Raw genomic sequence first — 27,366 nt, 5'->3', positions numbered from 1 at the left:
AAATTAATTAAATTTCCTCATGCTAGTTGTGATCCTTTATTTGGATTATTTATTTACTTTGAAAATCTGACAACATTGAAATCACCCTCAATACACCATTATCCCTCCTGCAAGCCTCTGATAGCACTAAGTTCTTCCTACATTTCATTTCTTACTATATAGGTATTCAGTCCATAAATATTGGTTAGAAGTTAGAACCCATTAAAACCCATCCTTAACCTGTTTAAACTTAATGGACACTGTAAAATTTCCAATCAATTCTTCTACTCCTTCCAATACTTCAGTCCTCCATAGAGTGGTAATGCCACCCGAGGCCCCCCAAGAGGGGGAGTCATGCCCAACTTATGCCCCTGGATTTTCATAAGCTTCTTACCCATCTATTGTCAAAGTCTGCCAATTTGGATTCCTGTAACAAGACCACATCAGGCTTTTCTTTTCTGAGAGCCTATTTTCTTATAACACTTTTCCTTGCACTCCTCAAACCATGTAAATTCCAGCTTATTATCCTCATTCTAACTTTGTCAGAAAAACCCTATACTAGTTCCCTCTTCTTTACTCCCCTGTTCACCTTTCCCCTCTACCACTGAATTCCTTGTCCCCTTCAACATCTATTCGTAAGCTTTCAACCTCACTTAATTTCCTCTCCCTTTTTTTTTCCCCTTCTTCCATCTTTCTAAGGTAGGCTTTCAGTTCGTTAGGATCCTTAATCTTACAGCCTAATTTCCCAATAAAGCCAGCAACTGAATCTTCCTCCCCCTCCTTTTTCTAACTTGCTCCTCAGACCCTCATCAGGATTTTTTCCTCTTGGATCTGCTAAGGGACTTTCAGACTTCTCTCAAATTTTCCAGTTTTCATTTTTAATGCCTCAAGAAATTCACTAATTAAACTCCAGATTTTTTCCCCTCTTTCTCTATTCCCTCCCCCTCAATATTCCAGATTGCCCCGTCAGCCACCTTAATTGGAATTAGCGATTCATTGGCTCTTGGATGGGTAGGAGAAGAGGATACTGGATCACCTGTTTCGGGCACAAAAGAAGGATCGGTACTAAAAACTGAATTGACTTCAATAACTGGTTACGGAGGGGGAATGTTTGGCACAATTAACAAATCGTTCTTTGATTTCCCATCCAGATCTAGGAGCAGCATCTTCCACTAGGGGTGTTACTAAGTTGGGTTTGTGTGTCATGCCACTATAACTACTTGGACTGCTTTCAAGTGTCTTTCACTTATCCCTGACCGGTGCATCTCTGCTAGGTTTTTGGTAATCAAAGTTACCTTCTTTCAGAACCCCTTGTAAATGTTGAGATTTAGGATATAAGTTTTCCTCAGTTGAGTTTTCAGTTTTCTCCTCTGATTATGTCCTCTGCGCTAGAGTGTTGCTAATTCCTTCCTCTTCCAGTTTTGTTGAGGTTCAGAAATCATGCCATGTTCCTTCATTTCCCCTAACAATCAGTCTTTAAATCTATATCATTCTCTCCCTCCAAATTGTTGCCTTTGCCAATGTTTCCTATGTTGGAACCTTCCATTGAATGTGTTTCTTCACTGTTGAAATCTTAGTGGGGCATCCAATCTTCATCACCATCCTCAGGCTCCTCCGACCTCGCTCGATCATATCTTGGATTAGGCTTATGCTCAGAGAGCTCAAAGGAGATATTTTTCTGCACTGTAACAACATCTGCGAGTTTATATCTGTAACATCCCTGTTGTGGGTCAATTTAGAAGAAAATATACCCAACTTACCATGTACTAAACTTGTTTTCCTCTTGACAGTCATGTGGTTACTAAAAGTACCTTTTACAAATGACCCAACTACCTTTTGTGGCCCTCCTATTTGAACCGACCCATTGATGAGTGGGTTCAACCCTTTAACTCCACTTGGTTTTTTTAAATGCATTTGACTGCCATTTGAAAACTGCCTGCCATCTGGTTTGCAGGTGTTTGCCCATCTTTAAAAGCAACCACCTGAGGAAAGGATCTCCAAGTTTATATCTGTAACATCCCTGTTGTGGGTCAATTTAGAAGAAAATATACCCAACTTACCATGTACTAAACTTGTTTTCCTCTTGACAGTCATGTGGTTACTAAAAGGACCTTTTACAAATGACCCAACTACCTTTTGTGGCCCTCCTATTTGAACCGACCCATTGATGAGTGGGTTCAACCCTTTAACTCCACTTGGTTTTTTTAAATGCATTTGACTGCCATTTGCATTTAAACTGCCTGCCATCTGGTTTGCAGGTGTTTGCCCATCTTTAAAAGCAACCACCTGAGGAAAGGATTTCATCTGGGTCCTTGCATTAAGCTTCTGAGGATTGCAGCTACTATTAATTGCAGAATTTTCTCCAGAGCCTTTCCATCTTCCAGACTTCTGTTCTTCCGTTTTGGTATAAGCTCTTCCCATCCCTTGCATCTCCTCTTGCGACAGGCCATGCGTACTTCCTCTCTCCTTGTCAGCATCGTCTCTTCACTGGCACCTCCTTCCACCATCAAGCTTCTATGGAGGACGTGATCAGGCCTTGTAAGCTACATCATCAACGGAAACTTCTATTATCCTCGGTACCTACTCTGGTTTTGCGCCTACTATTCTCAGTGTTGCAGAATGAAGGTTGGAACCATGAAAGGATTCCGGCGTTTTAGTAAAACTTCTTCGAGCCAGAGATGGAAAGGAAGACCTAAAATCCTCAGAATTAATGCTTTCTGCAGGCTTCAGGACCTTTTCATTGCTTAAGAACTCCCATCTGTGAACTGTCTCCAGGCCTTGCTTAGTCTCCATAACTTCTCAGCCTGTATAATCTTTAGTACTCAGCCTGTATAATCTTGTTACCCACAACTTCTCAACCCCAGGTTAATGATCTTCCCAAACTCTCACTCTTGGTCCCTCCAAGCATATTTCAAGTTAAACAGAATTATCTGACATTTCCCAGTATCCATGTCGTTTTTACTCATTTGGATTTTGGACTGTTCACCATCACCATTATAATTGCATTGAATCCCAGTTGTCTCAGCTATAAAAATCCTATTCCCCACTTAATTCATCTAGAGGCATTTGCAGATGCAGCGTGCTGGTTCAGTGGAAAGTCTTGGTAATCTTTGCCTACTTAGACCTCACTTGGTCACTGGTACAATGCATTGCTCCCAGGTGACCTCATGGATGGCATCGTAATGGTCTAATATTATCAAGCTTATATCATTTCCTCTCTTAGTAATATCTTGTTGACATGGAGGTATCTTGGTTGATTTTGTATCATATAAATCTGCATCTTTTACTGTTGTCAGGAAGTGCTCTACTACTACGACAAATCAATTCATTTAAGCTAACCGCTTATTCATTGTATCTCTTTATCAGAGGAATAATGGATGTCATTATTGGCCTACTTATTAGTTGGCATTAATAGGGACAGAAGAGTGATTTTGGAGCAATTTTCTGTTGTTATTGAAAGTTTGAAACCATTTTGGGGACCCCAAATTACTATATTTTATTTTGTTCATAACATACCCCTATAATCATAAACAAAGACCAAATTCCTAGCTTTATTGCTAGATATGAGCCAAATGTGTCTGGTTATGAGGTTCTTTTAGACAGCAAATTTTTTTCCAATCCTTGAGAACCAATGGGATGGGATATTTATAATTTTCAGTCTCTCCACTATTTGAGAAGAGTCTTGTTGTTTACAGTGAAAAATTGGAGCACTGATTTATTTGGAATTCACTGTTGACCAAGTTAGTCTATTTTGCTTTCTGTCCAATTAAAATTAGCAGCCTTTCAGGTTAGCGGCAATGTTGCTAACCTTTAAGCTTAGAAGTCATGCTAATTTATTTCCTAAGTGCTCAGTTTTCTTCTATCATGGAATAATAGTAAACCGATTATGTTAGTGGACCAATTATATCAAATACTTCTTAATTTACATTTAGTAGTTTATGCTTTTTTTTATAAATAACATTAATTCCATTAAAATAAAGAATAAATACAAGAAAATCCCCTTAGAGGTGTGAGGAGCAGCCTCTCCAAACAGCAAATACACAAACTACAACAGAGAAAGCATGAATGTTGAAATTAAAACAATAGTTACAATTGTGCCTAGAACAATGCTTCCCTATTTATCCCTTGTTTTTCCAAGACATCAGCAAAAGCATTTGCTGATCTCCCAACCCATTGTACTGTTATAGACATATTTCTTGTCAGCCATTTGAATTTCTTTAACTCATTTTTGTAGCCCCAAGTGACATCCTCCGGATTATTTAACCAGTCCACCACTGTTTATTTAACCAGTCCACCACTGTCTTAGAGTCTCCTTCAATCAAAAGCTGCTCCACGCCCACTTCTTTTTTAAGAAGTATTCTTTGTATTGCAGCTAACAGTTCTGCCCGGATAGAGTTCCCAACTCCTAAAGGGCCAGAGTAGATTAAGATAACCTCTCCAGCCTCATTGCTCAGTACACCTCCCATCCCAAAGGGGCCCGGGTTACCTTGTCTACTCCCATCAAAATTCAGCTTCACAGAACCAAGAGGAGGGGGGACCCAGCTAGTCACTACCCTTCCCTTGTGGGAGGAACAGCTTGCTACCAACTTCCAATCCTTCCAACAACCAGTAAAAGTGAAATGGTTAAATAATTCTAGTCTTTAACCAATGTAATGACCTGGACATAATGCAGTCCTTTAAGGCTTTTCTTCCTTTTTCTTGGAAGATTCTGATATTCCTTTCTTCCCATACTGTCCATAACAATGCTGCTTGCGAGCATCTCCACATTTTCCTTCCTCTTTTATGGGGCCAAGAGAAGAAAGAAGGGTTAAAGATTGTGCTTACTTCTGCTGGTATATCCCAACTATACCCAAACAAAGATAGAAGCCAAGCCCAGAGCTCTATAGTTACACTACAAGATAAAAATAGATGATTACAATCCTCACCATGAGATCTGCAAAGGATGCACCAGTTTGGTGAAATACAAAGGATGAGTCTTCTCTTTTGTAGGTTATCAATCGTGTTTACTTTACCATGCCACACTTCCCAGCACAAAGCCATAACCTTGGGGGGACCGGCCTACACCAGACTTCTTTAGAAGGGAAACTCTGTTGAGAGGGAGATTGGCAGAGGAACTTGAAAAAGGAGCCACAAGAGAGAGACTCATTGGGGTGAATGGCCCAAATCCTTTTATCAGGTTTCGAGGGATCCAGCCAAACCTTATCAAGGAGACACAAAAGAGTAGACTAACACTTGATTTCCTCATCCCTTAACCCCCTACAGAAACCAAAATCCCAAGACAAAGCTAGTAAACATAAATTCGATGGAAGGAATTTTGAGATCACCTCCTTTTTATACAAGGAAACAGAGTACAACGAAGGAAAAAGGTCTTTCGGAGGTTGATTTCCAACCCAAATGTCCTCTCAAAACCGAATAGAATTACTTGAGCAAGCATCATACCTGACACCACTGAGGAACTGCAGAAGAATTTTGTGAATTGCTTTTCAAGGTGTGGCTAGGTTAGCCCTCCTTGATGCACTAACATTCCAACCACTCTCTGAACATCCATGAATACTCTTCACTCTTTCGTGCCAGAGTCTATCCTGCTCCAAAGGCCATCTCCACAACCACTTCCCTAATAGAGCTGAGTTCTTTTTAAGCACATTCCCTAGCCCTAATCCTCCTTCCTCTTTGCTTCTACCCACAACTCCCCAATTAATTAAATAGTCTTTTTTACCTTCTCCCGGTTCCCACAGAAAATCTCTCATCAATTTTTCCAACTTCTTCGCTTCCTTAGACGGTATCCTAAAGACATAGAGATAATAGCTAGGTAGATTCATGAGGGTAGCTTTTATCAAAATGATTCTCCCACCCAAAGAGATATAATTTTTCTTCCACACAGCTAATCTCTTTTCTAACTTCTCCAAGAATGGGGCACAGAACCTACTCTCCCTAGGGTTTGCTCCCAACGAAAGCCCTAAGTAAGAAAAAGGCCAGGAGGAAATGGAGCACTCAAGACAGCTTGCAATCGCCTCAACCTCCTCAAAAACTAAATTTACTCCGGCTATGCTACTTTTTCCTAGATTGATTTTCAAATTAGAGACTCTTTCAAAAACTGTAATCAATTCTTTCAAAATTTCCACCTCACCGAAGCCTCCCTCACAGAAGATCATCAAGTCATCTGCAAATTGAAGGTGAGTGATTAGAATTCGGTTTGTGCCTACTCTCCAACCCCTTATCACATCTTCCCTATCAGCCCTATTGATAATTTGACTAAACACATCAGCTACCAAGGTAAAGAGGAAGGGTGAAAGTGGGTTCCCTTGTCTGATACCCCTACTAGTTGGAAAAAAATCCCTCACCACCCCGTTTACTAGGATGGAATAGTGACAAGATCTAACACAACCAGTCATCCAACTACACCATCTTTCCCCAAACCCCCTCTAGTAGGAACTGCCAGTCCACCAAGTCATAGGCTTTCTCCAGATCAAGCTTACAAACAGAGCCTCTTTTCTTGGACATCTTCATCTCTTTCACACATTCATTGGCAGTCAGAATCTGATCAATTATCTGACGTCCTTGGATGAAAGCTCCTTGAACCTGACTAATAATGGAGGGGAGGATTTCTTTAATCCTTAAAGACAGGACCTTGGCCAGGATTTTATAAATACTAGTCACCAAACTAATTGGCCTAAAATCTTTAGGATGGAGAGCATCAACTTTCTTTGGAACTAGGGCCAAGAATGTGGAATTAATGCCTCGACTAACTATATGCTAACTATATGCTTCTCACAAAGATTACCTTTTATCACCTCCCAACAATCCTGGTAAAAAGCCATTGTAAAACCATCTGGTCCTGGAGCTTTGGATCTGTCTATCAAAAACGTTGCCTTCCTAATCTCTTCTTTCTCAAAGTTTCTTTCCAACCATCTAACCAAATCTTCCTCCGACAATCGATTTGAAATGTTCTACAAACTTCCTGGTTAGTGAATTCCTCCCCTACCTCTAACTTAGACACAATTTTTTCTCCTTCCATTTGCTACATCCTGAAAAAACTTAGTATTCCCATCCCCTTCCATAATCCATCTTTGCCTCGATTTCTACCTCCAGCTTATTTCTTCCCTCAATAGGACCTCTTCTAGGTCCTTCAACTGTCCCCTCAGAACTCTCTCTCCCCCTCCTCCATTCTAGATTGAGCCTTTCTTTCATCCAACTCTTCTATCCTAGAAATTAGATTCACTTTTTGCTCCTCTATTCGAGTGATTATGTCTCTTTCCTGCTCACTATTCATGGCCTCTATACCAGATGGATGTGAAGAATGACTTCCTTAATGGAGATCTTCAAGTGGAGGTCTTCATGGATCTTCCCCAAGGAGTAAGCTTCGCTGGCAGTGAGGGGAAGGTTTGTTCTCTAAAGAAATCCCTTTATGGGGTCAAGCAATCTCCTAAAGCTCAGTTTGATAGATTCAGTAAGGTTGTTATTAAAATTGGGTTCACTTAATCACAAGTAAATCATACTATCTTCATAAGAAGAGTTAATGGCCCAGTAACTCTACTGATAGTATATGTTGATTACATTATTGTCATCGAAGATGATAACTCTGGAATAGTCCAAATAAAGTTATTTCTTGCTTCTGAATTTGAGATCAAAGATCTTTGGAATCTTGGATACTTTCTTGGAATTGAAATGGCAAAGTCAAAGGAAGGGATTTTCATTTTGCAAAGAAAGTATGTTCTTGACCTCCATGAGGTTGGCAAAGTTTGGGGGTGCAAACCAATTGAAGGTCAATAATCATAAACTAAATGCGGATGATGGAGACGTTCTTCTAGACAAGGGTGTTTAGCGAAGACTAGTTGGTTGACTTATCTACTTGTACTTGACCAAACCTGATATGTCCTATGCCGTGAGTGTGGTGAGTTAGTATATGCATAACTCTAGAACTTCACATATGTAGGCAGTTAATAGGATCCTTGCCTACTTAAAGGAGTGCCTAGGCAAAGGAATGTTGTACTCCTATCATGGACAACTCAAGGTTGAAGCTTATACTGTAGGTTCTGTAGATAATAGGAAATCCACCTCTAGTTATTATGCATTGGTGGGAGGTAATGTTGTGTCTTGGAGAAGTAAAAAGCAATCAGTTGTAGCTCGATCCAGTGCAGAAGCAAAATATAGGGCTATGGCTCACAATGTATCAAAATTACTTTGGCTGAAGACCTTGTTATTTGAGATTGGAATCCAAGCTGAAGTTCCAATGAGGTTGTATTGTGATAATTGAGCTGCTATATACATTGCACATAATTCAGTCCAACATGATCACACACACATTGAGGTTGACAAACACTTCATTAGAGAAGGGTTAGGCAATGACGAAATATGTGTCTTTTGTCAAGTCAAAAGATCAACTTGATTGTTTTACCAAGGGCCTCCACAATTTGAAGCTTGATAGAAACCTAGGCAAGCTGGGCATGATAGATATTTATACTCAACTTGAAGGGGAGTGGTGAGATTATGCATTGTGGGCAGGGGTATTTATGTCTTTTCTCCATATTTGTATCTAGGTGCCATTCAAGAGCATATATGTAATTTTCCTTTATTAAGTAAAATGAAAATTTTCTTGGGTGTGAATAGTAACACGTCCTATTCTCCTGAAATCTTCTCTTTTCTTTCTCTTTATTCTCTCTTCTTCTTCTTCATCATCATATACTCTTCATTCCAACTAATTTGATTGAATTGAAGTCATGTAGATGTTAAGGAAGTCTGGAGTCACCATCAATCTAGGCTTTGATTCACCACTAGGGGTGGCCTTTTTATTTCAACTTGTACTCTAATAAGCTGAACACCAACAGAGTAGGTCTGATCCAAGCAGCAAGAATATTTGCCTTTAATAAGAATAAATCACTGCTGAAATGTCACCAGAATGAGAACCAGCTTGTGTACATGCGACCCACAGGACTGAGGAGGATAAACAGTGGCCTGATTACCTCAACAACACCATGGTTAGATTGGAAATGCACAACTTGTGACCTGATTACTATTGCTACACCACTTTGACATCTTAAAATCAGACACATAGCAATCCTACACTGCTAAGGCATAGACAGGCATAGACATTCATCATTAAGCATTACCGCACCATAAAACTGACTTGAGTATTCCACTTGGACAACGGCTCTATTGTGGAGTGTTTAGATTTGGGTGGGAATCGAGGGAGGTCTGTTCTATGTTTGGGGTGAGTGTATGGAAAGGAATTATGAAACTTAACCAAGAATTTAGGAATCTTATTAATTCTTGGTAGGGAATGGGACTAGGATAAGATTTTGGGAGGATGGTTGGAGTGGAGTTGGTAGGTTATGTCAGTTATGTCCAAGATTGTTTAGATTGACTGACCATGGCATCACTATCAACTGACACTATGAGATGTATGGGGATAAGCTGGTCTGGAGTCCTAAATTCAGAAGGCCTCCTTGAGATTGGGAGGTGGAGTGTGTTAAGTTGTTGGAAAACTCAAAGGTGTCAAGCTCTTCAAGGTATGAGCTGTTATGGAAGGGGTGCAAGAATGGGAGATTTACTGTTAAGTCCTTTTATTCAGCTTTACTAAAGGAGCGGGTGGATGGAATCAGGTATGAAGGTGTGTGGGGCAACCCAGTTCCTCCAAGGGTAGAAGCCTTTTTGTGGCTGGTGACTATGGATAATGTTTCAACTTCAGAGCATCTGAAATCAAGAGGTTTCAGCATGTCAAACATCCATCTGATGTGCATGGAGAATGAGGAAACAAATTTCACTTGTTCTTCTCTTGTAGATTGTCTGGTTTCTGCTGGAAACATTATTCAGCATTGTTTGGTATGCAAGTGTTCCAACCAAGGTCTCTGGCTGAAATCTTTTCCAAGTGGCTATCACTTGGGGGGAGTAAGAAAGCTAAGGTGGTGTGGAGCTGTTTACCGTTTGCTGTATGCTGGATCATCTGGAAAGAAAGTAACAGAAGAGTGTTTGAAGACAAACAGTGAGAGGTAGAGAAGATTGCGGCAGCTATTGGAGAGTCTGTTGCGGATTGGTCGACCATTACAATCACCTTTTCTCCTTTATTCTTTGAGATCATCTCTTCTGCTACTGGTTGCATTATCTGGACCTCATCCTGTCACCTTTTGCAATGGGCCTGAGGTTTGCTCCTCTGAAAAAGGCTTTTCTGCATGTAGATCAAAGAAGACCAAATTGTTCTTTTATTTTCTTTATGCTTAATTAAAGAAATTGAATTTTTTCCATATTTGGATTGTGGTGTTCTTCAGTTGGAAATCCTAGCCATCTATTGCTTTTTCATTTAAATTCTCAAAAGATGTGAAAATAGACATAAGAAGGGCAAATTGGGCTTTTGATCAAGAAATGGATTTTCCTTATAAAGTTCTTTCCAATGCCTTTTTTCTGGCCAATAGTGGTTGGAGAGAGTATTAAAATTGGATTGGTTGTTGACCAGACCCACTTTGGCATCTGGATGATGGTTTAAATTACTGTCTAGTCATGGTTTAAACATTATGTTGTTCCTTCCTTGACATCACCCTGCAGACTTATGCGTATTCACCATCTTTTCCCATGGTAAAATTGACCATTTGGTAGTTGTACTCTATAGGCCTCAATGGAAAATCAGCAACTCTAATTAGGGGTATTTCTGGATTTCAGATAATACACATTATGTATTTTCAGTTTTCAACTTTTTCATGGTCAGTAATTCATGGAAGCTGCTTTCATGCTCTCATTTGAACTCGAAAGAGCCCATTATTTATATTCCTTTGATCAACAATGTAATTTTTCTACTTCTGTTTCAAGTCTTTGTCTTCTTGAAAGAAAGCATCAAATTTTGATAAAAGAAAATTTTATTGTAACTTGGAGTTAAATTATATGGTATTTGGGCATGACATTCCGTGAACCTTCTTCCGTTTGGTTTTTCAGTTGGATTTACCTTGATCCTAACTGGGTGGTAATTTTCAGGAAAAACTCAAGGAGAAGCAGCATAAAAAGGAGAAAAAGGACAAAGAAAAGAAAGAAGGAAAGGAGAAGAAGAACAAGGAGAAAAGCAAAGATAAGCATAGGGAGAAGAAAGATCGAAAGGAGAAGCACAAAGATAAGAAGAAGGACAAGGAAAAGGATAAAGATAAACACAAGACCTTCGATGACAAGAGAAATAAAGGGCGACCTGAGGGGCATAATGCAGAGACACTTGGTCAGAACATTCAGTGTGCTGAGGAGATCAAAGATTCTAAATTTGTGCAGAAGTTGGGCAGGAGGATCAGATATGAAGACAAGGGAACAGGAAACCAAATGGTTGAGAACTTCACAGGTACAGATCATAGGAAAGCAGAGTTCATGTGCAGATTGGTTGAGAAGGATATGGAAAATAGCGTTCAAGGGAAAGAAAATAACAAGGACAAGAAAAGTGATGATAGAAGGGCAGATGGGCAAAGAAACAAAGATGAGGAAAAAGGCATGGGAAATGCAATGCTTCAGAGCTCCACCAAAATGGACCAAAGAACAGCTGAAAAAACGGCTCGACCAATGGAGAACGATACTGAGAAGAGGATGGAAGGGAAAGAAAAAAATAAAGACAAGGAAAATAGACGGAAGGGTAAACACAAGGAGAAAGATCGAGAGAAGAAAGGCAAAGGAAAGGATAAAAACAGGGATAAAGAAAAGGAGAAAGTGAAGGAGAAAAGCGAGCTTCGAGAGCAGGACAAGTCCAGGGAGAGTAGCAAGAAAGACCCTGTAGATACTCCAAATGTCAAAACCTTTCACCTTCCCAAGGACAATGAAAAGAGTGCTGCTACGGATGGAAACCTCAAGAAAAGAAAACACTTCGAGATGAATGGAGTTTTACATGGTGAGTCACTCATCTTTGTGCTGCATTATTGTAGTACTGTAGCATCTCTGTTTCTCTCAAGTTGTTAGAAGCACATCTTGAACTGTGTGCTTTCAACTAGGGATGTAATAGAGGCATTGCAGTACTTGATGGCCTTAAATGGTTTGTTTTGGGGATGCTGACCGATGGTTTCGACTAAACTATTTCCTACTGGTTAGGATCATTTTCTGTTGATTAATTCATCGTCTTGTGTGATCTATCAAAAAAAAAAAATCATTGTCTTGTGTGGGTTTATTCCTGTCTTAGCTTCTTATTAGCTGATGCGCAACTTTGTACTGTTTTCTTTTAATTTTCTTTCAGACAATGAAATTCGGCCTAATAAGTTACCAAGACCCAGCTCTTCCTCTCACCCATTCCCAGAGAATGGAAGGAAATTAGAAACATGCCAGACTGCTATCCAGTTTACTTCAGATAGGCAGGGGGCAGCCAATAACCATAAGGTGGATGATAAGGAACACAAGGTTAATGGTATAATACAAGATCAACCTAGTTCTGCTTTCTCAGCAAAGCTTTCTTTCACCACAGTAAAAGCTAATGGGAATGGTGAAGCATCTACAAAACCGTCACATCCTGATTTCAAGTATCTAAGCCAGATACTGACAGTACCTAAAATGGAGGAATGGTCTGATTTTGATGACCAAGAATGGCTCTTCAGCAGTGATAACCTCCGACTGGAGAAGCCCAAGCAGCAATCCTCAGGGATTGATGAGATAACACAGGTGTGGGCTAAAGCTTTGCGGATAGAGTCAGCTGATGTTTGTGCACTGCCATATGTCATTCCATACTGATTGATATTCAGTGGAGTTGGTGTTCTCGCCATTTCCATCTCAACACTGCAGGGGCCCGGAAAGACCCTTTTTGAAGGTATGGCAGCTTCTGGGTCTTGAGGTTGTCAGTTTCTCATACTGCATTATCCTGTTGTTAGACTCCCTGTTCTTTCAGGTATAAATTTTGCCGAAATCTGTTGCAGTAATATATGCTTGTGCCTTCACCTTGCCCTGAAATTGTTTTATATGGAATCAAATGTGTCAGATTACCCATCATGCTTGCTCCATACGTTGGTGCATCTTTACAGGACTTGGGATTAGAGAGGGTTTGTGGCTTCTCTTTCTGTAAGTAGTAATCAATGAGAGCCATCATAGATGTATCAGGAGAGACATGCCATATACTCCAAATCATGTCAAGCCAAATAGAAAGGAAGGGAAATGTGGTTTGGAAAGATGGCTTAACTTGTGCAATTATTTTCCATTTGTTTCTTGAAGCTTAAAGGCTCATCTAATTGAGAGAAGCGTGGAGTGGTCTTTGCTACACCACCGCACAATTTTGATTTGTAACATGTAAGTCTTATTTACAAGAAATGTACAATAGAGGGAAAAGAGAAAGCAAGAGGTATTCCTATTCATTTATCCTTCAATTTTCTTGGAAGCTTTTATTGATCCATTTTCTTCTCATTTTTGCCCCATGAATTATGATATCCTCTTGATTGTTCGAGTCCCTAATTTGTCACCACTTCAGCTTGCATAATGTCTTAATAGGGATCTAAATATTAATGCTGGACTGATTAGTAGAATCTTCGTTGAGAACAAGCACAGTATGTCCAGAAGATATAATTATCTTTAGCTATTGAAATTACTCTATTATTTGGTCGATGGCATTTGAGCCAAATATCTCTTCGAGTCTAGAGTTAGATGGTCAAATTTCATTTGGTGAATCTTGATTATTGTTCTTCTGGTGAATCCCGGGCAGGATTTCTTCTGGTGGCAAACCCAGGCTCTTCTGTTCGAAGCGTACCGGGTTATATCATCTATGATTTGAGACTGAGTACCAATATCATGTGCGAGCCTTGAATGTTTTACCTACTTCGTCCTTCTCTGCTTCCTCTAAGCTGGTCCTAGTGGAAATGACCTTAAGAGACTGAGGCGGAGGCGGTTTCCTGTTTGCTTCTGGGAAAACACAATGGCCGACAGGCCGAGTCCGAGTGGTATCGAAATGGCTGAATTTGTCTGTCCATATAAGTATCAAAATACCTTCTGCAGTGCTTGCTGGCGTCGGTCCTAGTCCGTCAGATTTTTGTGATACATATGAATGCTGAAATACATGGTTAAAAAACGACCCGGAAACGGAACCGTTCTGGCCACAAGTTTCTAGTTTCTGGGTTGATGGTTCGACTGTTCGGTTCAAAATGGATGTTCTATTATGACAAAATAAAAATAAAATAATTAAAAATAAAAATATATATATATCAGAAACTGTTGAACGGGGTTGATGATTTGATTGTTTGGGTCAATGGGTCATTGACTAATTCTATGGTTTTTGGCCAAGGACTAGGTTTGGGATAAAATGGAACCGGTTTTCTGGATTCTTGGGCTAAATGGTTTGACCATCCGAGTCAACGGTGGTTTGAATATCATGCTGAAATAAATGGGTGACATTTTTCTGTATTAACTGATCATCCTACATTGACATTGTGGGGGAATGTTTCTCCTATTGCTTTTAGATTCCAATTACAAACCCATAGCCTTCAAACAAGGTTCTAAATATCGATATGCCAGATACGTCGGTAGGGGTGTATTGGGCAGTATCAATACTTTTTTTTATTTTTTTTATTTTTATTTTCAAAACTGATTCAAAGGGGTCGGTTTAAGGCTCCACCCCTGAACCGGTCAGAACCTCGATACACCCTCTGTAGGGGCGTATCAGGGTGCTCTCGATATGATATGTATTGGTTGATATGGGCCGATATGTGTCGATACTTTGAACATTGCCTTCAAATACTCAAATCTCGTTAATTTGGCTTAAAAGTTTGGGGGAAATTGTTTTTTTTTTTTAATCAGAGTGTGCTTTGAGTGCTAGATCTACAACAAATAAGGTATGGTTTCTCATAAATTTAGTGGGTGTTCGGTATCGTGGTCAGATCATGATATATTGCGCTTTCAAAACACACTACAATCAGTTAAAAGTGTTTGGTTGGCCTGTGGTGTGGGCTGATTCACATTATCTCGTAGATCAGTCCGCACCACAAGCCAGTTTTGAAATGCACTACAATCAGTTAAGGTATTCAGTTGGTTTGTGGTGTGCCACACCACAAGCCAATTTCTCATCCACATGTTTTTATCTTTAACGTGGATTGATCCATGTTGCTATGGAACTTTGTTACCCAATCTATCCCACATTTTTTATTATGGATATTATTAAAAAATAAAATATTAATTCTTTCTTTTTATATAATATTTAATGTTATGTAATCTTTTAATTAAATGTGTGTATTTTATTAGTTATTATTTTTATATAAAATTAGTACTCTTGGCAACCTAATGACTTTTTTATTTTTTATAAAATAAAATATTTTTTTTCTTATTAACTCCTAGAAATCCGATCCGATTATTTCGGATTCAGATGATGTATTTATGTAATCGGATCAGATTCGGATTTGACCCTATTCGAATTTGATTATATTACAATATTTATTAATTTTAATATATAAATTTTATATAATTATATTTAAAATTATAAAAATATATTCTATATATTATATTATATGTGAATTTATATATATAATAAATTTAGTAGGTTATATTTACACATAAATTTATTATATATAAAAGTTGAAAAATAATTAAATTTTTAATTTTTTTTGGTATTTTAAAAAATGCAAAGCAAAGTTGGGTTAAATCTGAACTTGAATAGAGTTTGTTAAGATTCGAATTTGAATCCGAGTCTTTAAATCTGATCGGATTCGGATGCACATTTTCAGTAGTTGGATCGGATGCATCTGATCCAATTACAACCTTACATATTATAAGTGAGATGCATGGAATCAAAACACAGGGTGTGGATTGAAATGCACTGCACCTTGTAGAAACCCATGAGGTGTAGTGTGGTTCAATCCACACTTCTTTGTCCATGGTTCAGAACAACTGCCATGTGGGGGTGTGGTGTGCTTTGGATGAAAACACAACACCCAATTTCGCATCTATGTTATAGAACACCCCCTTAATTTTTATGTAATGTTTCAAGTTGCATTAGATCTGCATGTTTGGTTGCTTGAAGGATTAAAATATTGGTACTATACAAAGGATTAGAACATTGGGGTACATCATCCGTATCAGTGCATGGACAAGACGTTTTATTAAAGCTTTATTTTTTAGTAAATTGAGAGTTGATTATGCTATATTTATATCTCTTATCTTTACTGCAATGGAAAATGTGTTACTTTAAAACAAACTGTTAATGCATTTACAACTTAAACTTTTTTAAATCTCCAAATTACTCTTTTCTCCAATGATTTTCTTAAAAAGTGTTGGGATGTTGGGTTCATTTACTATTTTTTACCAATTTTATTTGTTATTGGTTTAGTCAATATTAAATTATTAATTATATGTTGTATTTGTTGCAATTCTAGTTTTCATGGATTTTTTTATTTGCTGCAATTTTCGTTTTATAGAAGCTTTTTAAGTGGGTATTTTGGTAAATTAACTTCTATCAATCAACTTAATGGAGAGGGGGTGTTTGCTAATGAAAAAGACAGCATTTTCTACCTAGGGGGTATTTGCTAGCATGTATTATTTTGTTTCCAAAGCAAAACAATTACCAAATTAGCAAAATCAATACCCTAGTTTTTACTTAGATTGCAACACATTAGTGTTTCCTTTTCTTGCTAGGCAAATGGGCTACTATACAACAGTGGTTAGCTACCAACCCTTGACAATGGTGGGGTTTGATCCTATGTCTCTGCCATTGGTAGGAAAATTTACCAAAAAATCCAGATGGCACCTTTGATTCGAACACATGCGTCAAAATTGAATCTTTCTAGTTTAAGATCAAATGGGTGAATTAGGTTATATAATTTGATGTAAATGGGGTTTCTAGGTCTCTAAACATGATGGTGGGGTCTGATTGGTTAAATAAAGCTTGGATGATGAAGATTTATGATTAATATGCTATAATCAATGAGATTTGCTAATGAAAAATCCAACATTTTCTATATAGGGGGTGTTTGCTAGCATGTATTATTTTGCTTTCCAAAACAAAAACAATTACCAAATTAGCAAAATCAATACCCTAGTTTTTACTTAGATTGCAACACATTAGTGTTTCCTTTTCTTGTTAGGCCAATTGTCTACTACACAATGGTGGTTAGCTACCAACCCTTGACAATGATATGGTTTTATCCTATGTCTCCACCACTGGTAGGAAAATTTACCAAAAATCCAGATGTTATCTTCGATTTGAACACATACGTTGAAATTGAATCTTTCTAGTTTGATGGTCAAATTGGTGAATTGGGTTATAGAATTTGATATACATGTGCTTTTTGGGTCTTTGAACATGATGGTGAGGTCTGATTGGTCAAATAAAGCTTAGATGATAAAGATTTACGACTGGTATGCTATAATTAATGAGATTTATTAAAATGAAACCTTAACTTGATAATGAGTCAAATGAGGGAATTTTGTAATGAAACTTGGTGGCTATGCATTTTTTGACATCTTAAATTTAATAGAAGAGACGAATAGAAGATCAGAAATGTAGATTGAATGATTAAGTTCAGATCAAGGTCTGAACTTATGGTTTATCAATTAATGAGAAGGTTTGAAATGGAATCTTACTTATTGATATATAGGGGATTTTGGGTCTCTAAAATATTATGGTGAAGTATGATTGGTTAAATAAATCTTGGATAATGGTTGGTAAGCTCTAATGAATGAAATTTTCTAAAATAGAATTTTGGCTTGGTGGTAAGTCAAACGAGGGAATTTAGAGTTGAGATTTGGAGTGTAGGCACGTATTAAGGTAAGGAGTTAGGTGTAAGGTTTAGATTGAAGAAAGAATATATTAATCTTGGTTGTTTATCTCTTTTCATTCTAGGTTCTCAAAATGGAATCTTAGTATTTTAGAGGTTGATCGTTGTAAATTTGATGTAGGATTTGAGGGGTTGGGGGTTGATTGTGTCTTAGTGACCATGAGGCAAAGAATATATTGGATTTGATTTTAAGGAGTCAAAGTTTGAACACTGTGTAAATTGGAACCATTAGGGAGGAAGTTAGTGTAATAAACAATGAATCTTTGGAGCTTAGTTATGAAATTTAATGTGTAGCTAAACTATAGTGTCCTAAGTCCAAGGATCATGTTTGATTGGTGTACTAAAGCATGCGTAGTGTCAAATATTGATCTCAATGTCCTCATTAATTAGGGGTTTAGTTTATTAGTCAAGTGATTGATGTATGGACTGTGCTAAAAAGAGGAATTTTGGGTGAACTAACTGAGCAAAAATTAGGTGTTGACACGCATCTAATTATAAAAGATTATCCATTCAATCGCTAGAACCCCCATAATGGTTTTTAATGGTTGAAACTATGATATCACAGTTTTTGTTGGTTAGCATTGTTTGATAGTTCTAGTTGTCGAAACAAACTGTGTCATCTATCATATGGGTTTCTACATTTGCCCGCAAAAGATGGTGCTTATCCAATTGCCAAAACCCTATAATGATGCTTAATAGTTAAAATTGTGAAATCACAGTTTTGAATTGACCCAGCCCAATTTTGCAGTTCTAAGTGTTGAGACCAACTCCGCTATTTGTTATACTAGTTTCCACAATTGTAGGTAAAATATGGTGCGCATCCGAGTGCCAAAACTCTTGTATATGTCCTTAATGGTTAAAATTGTAAAATCATAGTTTTTATTAGCCCAATCGTGTTTTATGGTTCTAGGTGTTAGAACCAACTACACCATCTGTTATCTGGTTTCCACATCTAAACATAAAAGATGGTGCCCATCTGGTCTCCAAAATCCTCTTAAAGGTCCTTAATGGTTGAAACTATGAAACCACAGTTTTGGTCAACTCGGCCATGTTTAGCATGTCTAGGTGCTACAACTAATTTTGCCATCTATTATACAAGCTTCCATGTGTATTTGTAAAAGGTGATGCAAATTTGGCTAATGAAACTTCCATAACTGTCCTTAATAGTCAAAATTGTGAAATCAAATTTCTCACCAGCTAGGCCATTTTTTGTAGTTCAATGTGCCAATACAAACCACACCATGCATTATATGGGTTTCCATATCCAATTGTAAAAGATAATCCTCATTTGATCATCAAAACCTTCATAATAGTTTTTAATGGTTGAAACTATAAAATCACCATTTTGGTTAGCTCATCCCTGTAGACAGTTCCAAGTTCTGGGACAAACAGTGTCCTCTACCACACAAGTATCCACTTTTGACTAAAAAAGATGGTAGCCATCCAATTACAAAAATTCCCCATTTAATAGTTAAAAATGTGAAATCACAATTTTATCCAACTCAACACTATTTTGTAGTTCTAGGTGTCAGGACCAACTCTATTTTTTATTGTATTGGTTTCCATATGTAGGTAAAAGAAGGTGCCTATCCCAACCCCAAAACCTTGATGATAGTCCTCAACAATTGAAACTATTAAATCACAGTTTTGTATAGCCCATTCTTGTTTTATGGTTCCATGTGCTAAGACCAATCGCACTATCTATTAAATTGGTTTCCACATTCAAATAGAAAAAATGATGCAAATTCGTCCACAAAAACCGTCATAATGATTCTTAATGGTTGAAATTGCAAAATCACAATTTTGGGCAGCACGACCCTATTTGGCATGCCCAAGTACTAGAATCAATTATGCCATTCGTTATACAAGCTTCCACATCTACTTATAAAAAATGGTGCTCATTTGACCATTGTTAGGCACCCTCTCTCCAAGTTGTTGTAGCAACCAATACGGGAGTTCTTTAGGCTCAATTTACAACAAAAAAAAACAATAAAAGTGATTGGTAAGAATTCCTAAAATTTAGTGAAAATGCTCCCAACTTCTCTCAAAACTGATTTGAGGTGATGTTATCGGATCTTAAGTACTAATTTCCCTATGACCCTCACCTCTTTACTTCTTTATCTCAATCTAGAAGAAGCCAAGAATAAGAATCCACTACAATTTCAGGACTTTAAGCAACCCAGAACTAAAATGAAATAGGAGTACAAACAGTAGAATGAGAGGCTTACCTCTCATATGAGACCATGATGAGAATCTTCTAGTAATTGGAGCTTGAATGAACTATTGAGTTAGGGGTGCTTTTGGTTGCAAATCTCCAACTTAAATGAACTATTGAGTTGAACAATAGAATGAGAGGCTTACCTCTCTAGAAAATGTGATTTCTCTAGAGGCTAGGAATGCATTTAGGGTCTCTTTTCTAATCAAGGAGCATGGGCTTCAGAAAAGCATATTCATGAAAAATGGAAAAGATTTTGAGAGGAAAAGGCTTGCATTTGACCTTTCTGTCTTTGTGCAAGCCTTTTCCTCAATTTAAATATATCTTTATGTATTTTGCGCATCCAATGAGAGTTTGGGTATGCTTGCGTTACGATCTCATATTTGGGGTTGTTAGTAGCATAAAACGTAAATTTGACTTACTTATAAATGGTATTTTGTCTTTTCCTAAATTTAAGTGGGGATATCTTTGGGTCTTTTTTTAAGTCTACTAGCCTAGTTTTATTGTTCCAAGTGTTTTAACTAGTCAAATACCATCTTGTTGAGATCTCAGGTTGGGTAGTTGAAGTGGCGGTTTAATCTAGCACATCAAAATAGAATCTTTTTTGTTTAATGGTCAAATGGGTGAATTAGGCTATGAAATTTGATGTACAAGGGTTTTTAGGTATTTGAACAAGGTGGCATGATCACATTGGCTAAATAAAGATTGGATTATAATGATCTGTAGGTGGTATGCTCTAATTAATGAGATTTACTAAAATAGAATCTTAGCTTGATGGAAGGTCAAGTGAGAGAATGTGGATGAAATTTGGTGGGTATGCATTTTTTACATCCTGAATCTAATGGAAACGGTGAATATTTGATAAGAGGTGTGGGTTGAAAGATTTAGTGTAAATCAAGGAATTAGGTTATAGTTTATCAATTAATGAGAATGCTTGAAATAGAATCTTGATTGTTTAACACCTTAACAAAGGAGTTAAGTCATGAAATTTGACATGGATGGGATTTTTGGGTCTCTGAAAATGATGGTAAGGACTAATTGGTCAAATAAAGCTTGTATGATGCCTAATAAGCTCTAATCAATAAGATTTTCTGAAATAAAATATTGTCTAGATGTGTGTCAAATGAGAGAATTTTGAGTTGAAATTTGGCAAGTGGGCATGGATTAAGGTGAGATTCAGTTAGATTTAAGGAGGAATTTGTTGATCTTGTTTGTTTAGCTCTATTCGTTTAGGGTCGTTGAAATAGAAACATGGTATTTTTAACATTAACCATTATAGATTTGACGTGGGATTTTGGGGTTAATCGTATCCTAATGATCTTGAGGCAATGAATGTGTTGGATTTGATTCTATGGAGTCAAGGTATGAACATCATGTAAATTGAGATTGTTAGGAAGGATGATGTGTGAATTGCACCAAAAAGTGGAATTTTGAGTTTCAAGAAATCTCAGGTTGATTTGGTTATGTTTTCAAGTGTTAGGGTCTTGAAATATGGTATAAAGAGGTAAGGTGAAGGGACTGAACAATAATTGGGTGCTAACACCTGCCCTTCTTTTTTGGATGCAGCAAGATGTTGAATAACAAAAAAAAAGGAGCACATAGAGATTTTTATGATGGCGAAGAAGATAAAAGTTGAATTCTATTAATGGAATTTTAGTCAAAGTCGAAGTTGATGTAGTGCAACGCTCTTGCTCGAAAAAGGTGTAGTACAACTCCAAGCCTTTGGAGGCAAATATAGTTGTCACGCAAACAACAAGGTGGTGCCATCCTAGAAGAGGTTATGAATTTTTTTTCTTTTTCTTTTTCTTTTCCTTTTTTAATGAATTTGGCCTTTGACCATTTGATTATGATGTTGTTATTTTTTTTTGTAATTTTTTTTTTGTAACATTTGGTTATTTATGATTCTAAGCACTTGTTTTGATGCTTTTGATATTTTTGACAATCCTTGCTTTTGATATTTGATAAGTTGCACTAAATTTGATTTCATAATTTGATAAACTTGATTTAAAGCTTGTCAATTTTGATATTTTCTCTAATAAAGTTTATTTCAATAATAAATTTTGATGAATTTGATAGTTTGAATTTTCGATGCATTGATATAATTTTATTTGATTCTTGGTAAATTTGACAAGTTTAATTTTTTATATTTGATGAGTTTATCTAAAAAGTCAAATTCAATTTGATCTATATGGAATTTAGTTTGATTTGATGAATTTGATAAATTTGATTTTTGATATTTGATAAGCTATGCTGATTTTGATTTTATTGATTGGGCAACATGTTTGATATGTTTCGAAATCTTGATCTTTTTTATTTGATAGACTTGATTTGATGAATTTGACAATTTTGATATTTTATGATTTGATTTGATAAACTTAATTTTGACCTTTGATAATTGATAAGTTGGCTTGAATTTTGGACAATTTTGATGTTTGATGATTTGAATTGATAAACTTAATTTTGATTTTTGATATTTGATGAGTTGACTTGATTTCATTTGATAGATTTGATTTGATAATTTTAATAATTTTGTTATAGATTTTTAAAACTTGATGAGTTGATTTGTTATTTGATGGGTTGGTTTAATTTGATTTGATAAACTTGATTTAATGAATTCGATAATTTTGATGATTCAATTTGATTTTATAAATTTAATTTTTATTTAAATGAATTTGATAATTTTGATATTTGATGATTTGATTTGATAAACCTAATTTTGATTTTATGATATTTAATGAGTTGATTTGATTTAATCTGAGAAACTTGTTTTTGATATTTGATGATTTGATTTGATTTGATGAACTTAATTTTGATTTTCGATATTCGATGAGTCAACTTGACTTGATTTGATGAATTTGATAATCGACAATTATCCCCATACATCATCATCTAATAAAATCCCATTTGGAGTAACTTTTTGGCCAACATGTGCCCATTCATGTAAGCGCCACATATACCGTCATATACCTCCTCCATCTTCCTTGGTGCTTATTTAACTAAACATCTCAACCAAGGTAGTCCTACGGACTTTTGGTACAATACCCCTCCTAATATGATAAACTACATTGCTAGCCTGGTTATAGCTCCTCACTTTGAAATATGCTCTATCTAGGAATTCTTGATGCTTCAAGAAATTTTTTATATCAAAGAACCACGGCTTGCCATCTAACTCTTAACTCTTGATCTTCTGGTGTGATTGCAAGTATGCTACTCACATAGGCAGAGGTTTACTATCCCAACTTAGATTGATTGATTCTATTGCCATATTAGGAGGTAAACACATTGCTGACCCAAGGGAAGTTAAAGGATCTACAAACTAGTTATTTTCTCTAGGTGGGTAATAAAAAGAGATATATTTGAACATCCTGATTAACTCGTTGAGACAATTGTGTTATAATGCCAGTTTCTCATCTTGTACCTTCCAGTCACCCTTGTCTTGACCAATGATCAAGAAAGAGTTCCCATATACTTTAATTCATTGATGCCATTGTCTAGTTCCATTTGGACTAGTCTTAAGCATGTTTCTCATTCACAAGTATTATTGATGTTAGAAAAATCTAAACAACTAACCAAAGGAAAGTGCATACCTTGGGGGTCCACAAGGATCATTCCTGCTCCCCATCCACTTTGATTTGAAGCTCCATTAAAATATGCCTTCCATCTTTTTACAATTTGTATATCTAGAATGATTCCATCTAGGAAATCTGTTAGGATGGCTTCATACTCCGAGGTAGGATTATCAACCAAATGGCTTGTGATGACTTGTCTTTTGATTGCTCTCTATGTCACATACTCGATGTTGTATTAAAAAATGAGTATAATCCAACAAGAGACTCAACTATTAACTATTGATCTCTCAAACAAATACTTGATGGGGTCCATTCTAGATATAAGCAACACTAGACGGGCCAATAAGGCAATAAGCAATTGTGTAACTACTAACATGCCCAAATGAGAGCTATGCATGTTTTCTCTAGCATAGTGTATCTTGTCTCGTAGTCACAGAACTTCTAACTTAAGTAGTAAACAGCTCTCTCATTTTTCCCAGTCTCATCATGCTACCACAATATGCATCCAACAAAGTCTTATTGTACTTACAAATACATGAGTAAGGGTTTTTCGAGCTTGGGGGAACTAACACTAGTAGATTGGTCAAATACTCCTTAATTTTGTCAAATGCTTCTAGGCAGTCTCATTCCATATTACTAGGGTATTCTTCCTTAGTAACTTGAAAATTGGATCACATATTAGTGTAAGTTGCACTATGAACTTACAAATATACTACAATTAGCCCAAGAAACTCTTAACTTCCTTTTCAGTCTAAGGGGGAGGCATCTCAACAATCTTTTTCATCTTTGCAAAGTAAATCTTAATTTCCCTTTGACTAACAATAACACCCAATAGCTTACCCGAGGATGTCCTAAATACACGTTTCTTGGGGGTTTAATCTAAGGTGAAATTGCCTGAGCCTCTCAAAAAGCTTTAGATGGTCCCTCAAATGGTTATCTACCTTTTAGACTTAGCAATCATATCATCCACATAACCATTGATTCTTTATGGATCATATCATGAAAGAGTGTTGCTATCATTTCCCTCTGATAGATTGCCCCAGCATTTTTTAGTTCAAATGGCATGACTTTGTGGCAAAAAGTTCTCCGATGTGTTATGAAATGCTTTTTCTTTATCCTCTTCTACCATTTTTATCTATTTACATCCTAAGAATCCATTCATAAATGAAAGCATTTCATGCCTTGTCATGTCATCAAGAAGGATGCTAATTTTTGGTAAGGGAAAGTTGTCTTTGGGACTAACTCTATTTAAATCCCAAAAATCTACACACATTTTGATTTTCCCATCCTTCTCAGGCACCAGTACAATATTGGCGAGCCACTCACGATAAGTTGCCACTTATAGAAATCTTGCTTCAAATTGCTTCTTAACCTCTTCTTAAATTTTTAGAGGCCATTTAAAATGGAGCCTCTTGAACTTTTGCTTAACTAGCTTTGCATCAGGATATATGGAAAATTTGTGCACTATCAAGCCTACATCCAATCCTAGCATGACTTTGTATGACTATGCAAACACATCTCTGAATTCTTTTAATAGTTCAATCATATCAATTCTCTGCCTTTGTCTTAAATGGATTCCAATTTTAACCAAATTTGGATTATCATTAGTCCCAAGGTTAACTTCTTTTAAGTTGGCTTCTGGCCTTCTTTCTTCTTTCCACTCGATCTAATTAAGGATGCTTTAAGGAAATCTAACTCAAGGTTGAAGTCAAAGGTTTATGAGATGGATTAAGATTCCTGTAAGATCGAAAGGAGGAATAAAAATAGGAACAAGATTTGGACAAAAGGAAATTAAAAAAAAAAAAAAACAGTCAAGCCTTGTAAACCAAGGCTACCTACGTACCCTTTAAAGGGATTAGGTCAAGCATAGTTCAAGCAAAAAGGATTTTCATTCCACTTATAGGGTAGAAAGCATTGACCCCTTGGTTCGAGAATTAAGGACAGGCTCTTGCAAAGGGAAAATCAATTGGGTAGGGTCTTCCACAAATGGTGCAATCCTTGAGTTTGTCAATCACCTTTGGTCCAACAAGAATTCCCAATTTGCTCCAATCGGTGAGACAACAAGGCAAGTGAATCACATTAATTACCCTTTCCTCAAGGTCTTTGATGTTGAACTCATGTCCTTTTGATATTCTTGGTCTTCAAGAAAGAGCAGTGATCTATCTATTGGAAAGGTTAGGATCCATCATATGGATGGTTGAACCATGCTAGATGGCTAGGCAAATTTTCAAAAATTTCCTAATCCTTCTAGGAATCGAATTCCCTATGTTTTGAAAAACTGCATTTTTTAGGATCGGTGTTACACTAAATCAAACCAAATTTGAAACCAATCAAAGAGGGAGATTTATACATGATACGGATACCACAAATGCATATCCCAATATGGAAATCCATGCCCAAATCAGTCCTAAAACCAGCCTCCACTGAAAATGGCGTAGTGTGTAGGTGAAACTAATTCACCAGCACAGTTTTCAACAAAAATGCAAACCAACTGCTTGGATCAAACTAGGGAAGGTGAGCATATAGTTCCTTTGAATTTTTCATGCAAAAATCAACAGAAAATTGATCTCTATTAGTCCTTGAAAGCCTAAGCCATAATAGGGTTTCTTGGAAGATAAAAGATAAGAAAAGAGGAGAAGAAAGAGTGTTGTTCTAGTTTGGTTCACCATCTTCTTCTTTTATCTCTTAATGGAGCACTTCTCCTAATCAAATTAGGAGATTGTCCAATCGACAAGACTCAGTCCCATACTATCCATGTGTTCCTCAAACACTTTCTATGTTAGTGGCTTAGTCAATGGGTCTACCACATTCTTCATTAATGCTACTTTCTAAATCAGGATGTTCCCTCTATCAACACTTTCCCATAGATCCAATGTTGTCATACAATAGTGGAGTAGGAATATGGTAGGACCTCAAATTCCAAGATGAATTTCTTCATCCATACTACTTGGTAGCCTCACTTACGACAATGTGCTTGGCCTCGACTGTGGACAATTTTTTTTACTACATAGGGTCCCAAAGTATTCAGATATAGACTTTCTATCATCTGGATCAGGCTGGAAGTCGATATCAGTATACCCGACCATCTATAGTGAACCACCACTGAAGACAAGACACTAGTCTTTAATCTTTCATAGATACTTTAGTATGTTTTTCACAGCAATCCAATGCTCTTGTCCTAGATAATATTGGTATCTACTTACAACACTAACAACCTAAGCAATGTTTGGCCGAGTATACAATATAACATACATGATGCTCCCTATAGTTGAAGCATAGAGAACCTCTCTCATGTCCTCTATCTCCTTAGGGTTGTAAGTGACTTTCCTTTGGAGAGAGTGATTCCATGCCTGAAAGGAAAAAAACCCTTCTTAGAGTTCTGCAAGTTGTATCTATTGACGATCTTTCATGGAGAATTGCTGCAAAACCATACATTCACCATAGTCAACATTCCTACATCATTCATAATGAGTAGAATGTCGTCTACATACAGAATCATAAATGTAACCTTATCTCCCACTGCCTTTCTATAAACACAAGGTTCATCTAGATTCTACTCAAAATCAAATTATTTGACTGTTGGGTCAAATTGGATGTTCCAGTTTCTGGAAGCATGGCCATAAGCGAAAAGGTCTCCTCATAATCGACTCCTTCTTATTGAGTGTACCTTTTCGCTACAAGCCGAGCTTTATTGGTCTCAACATTTCCACCAGGGCCCTTCTTCCTCTTGTAGATCCACTTGCAACCCTGTGCTTTCACCACAAGTGTGTGGATCTATAAAAGTCTAGACTATTTCTCTCTTTCCTTTTGAATTCCCTTCTTTTTCCTTTAAAAGGCTATAATGTAGAAGAGCTTCTAGTATAAAAGTTTTATTTTGTTATTATTATCACTATTGTTTTATAAATTCCCTTCTTTT

General features: G+C 36.9%; 1 protein-coding gene across 7 annotated transcripts in view; it reads left to right on the top strand.

Moving 5' to 3' along the window:
• LOC148865343 (uncharacterized) overlaps positions 1-14,103 on the top strand; it is a 28,979-nt gene extending 14,876 nt beyond the window's left edge. For 2 of the 7 annotated variants that reach the window (XM_088978787.1, XM_088978788.1), the window contains exons 3-4: positions 10,939-11,824; positions 12,164-13,277. In XM_088978787.1, the coding sequence (XP_088834913.1) occupies positions 10,939-11,824; positions 12,164-12,651 (1,374 nt within the window). In that variant the 3' untranslated portion in view covers positions 12,652-13,277. Of the gene's footprint in view, positions 1-10,938; positions 11,825-12,163; positions 13,278-13,609 lie in introns of those variants that run through there. The other 5 variants (XR_016110061.1, XR_016110063.1, XR_016110059.1 and 2 more) reach the window with 5 other exon arrangements.
• The last annotated feature ends 13,263 nt before the right edge of the window (positions 14,104-27,366 follow it).

The sequence above is a fragment of the Nelumbo lutea genome, chromosome 3 (assembly GCF_056320005.1).
Source record: "Nelumbo lutea isolate HS-2025 chromosome 3, American lotus-T2T, whole genome shotgun sequence".
NCBI lineage: Eukaryota > Viridiplantae > Streptophyta > Magnoliopsida > Proteales > Nelumbonaceae > Nelumbo > Nelumbo lutea.
Note: the sequence above shows the minus strand (reverse complement) of the source record. Positions and strands in the feature narration are given on the sequence as shown.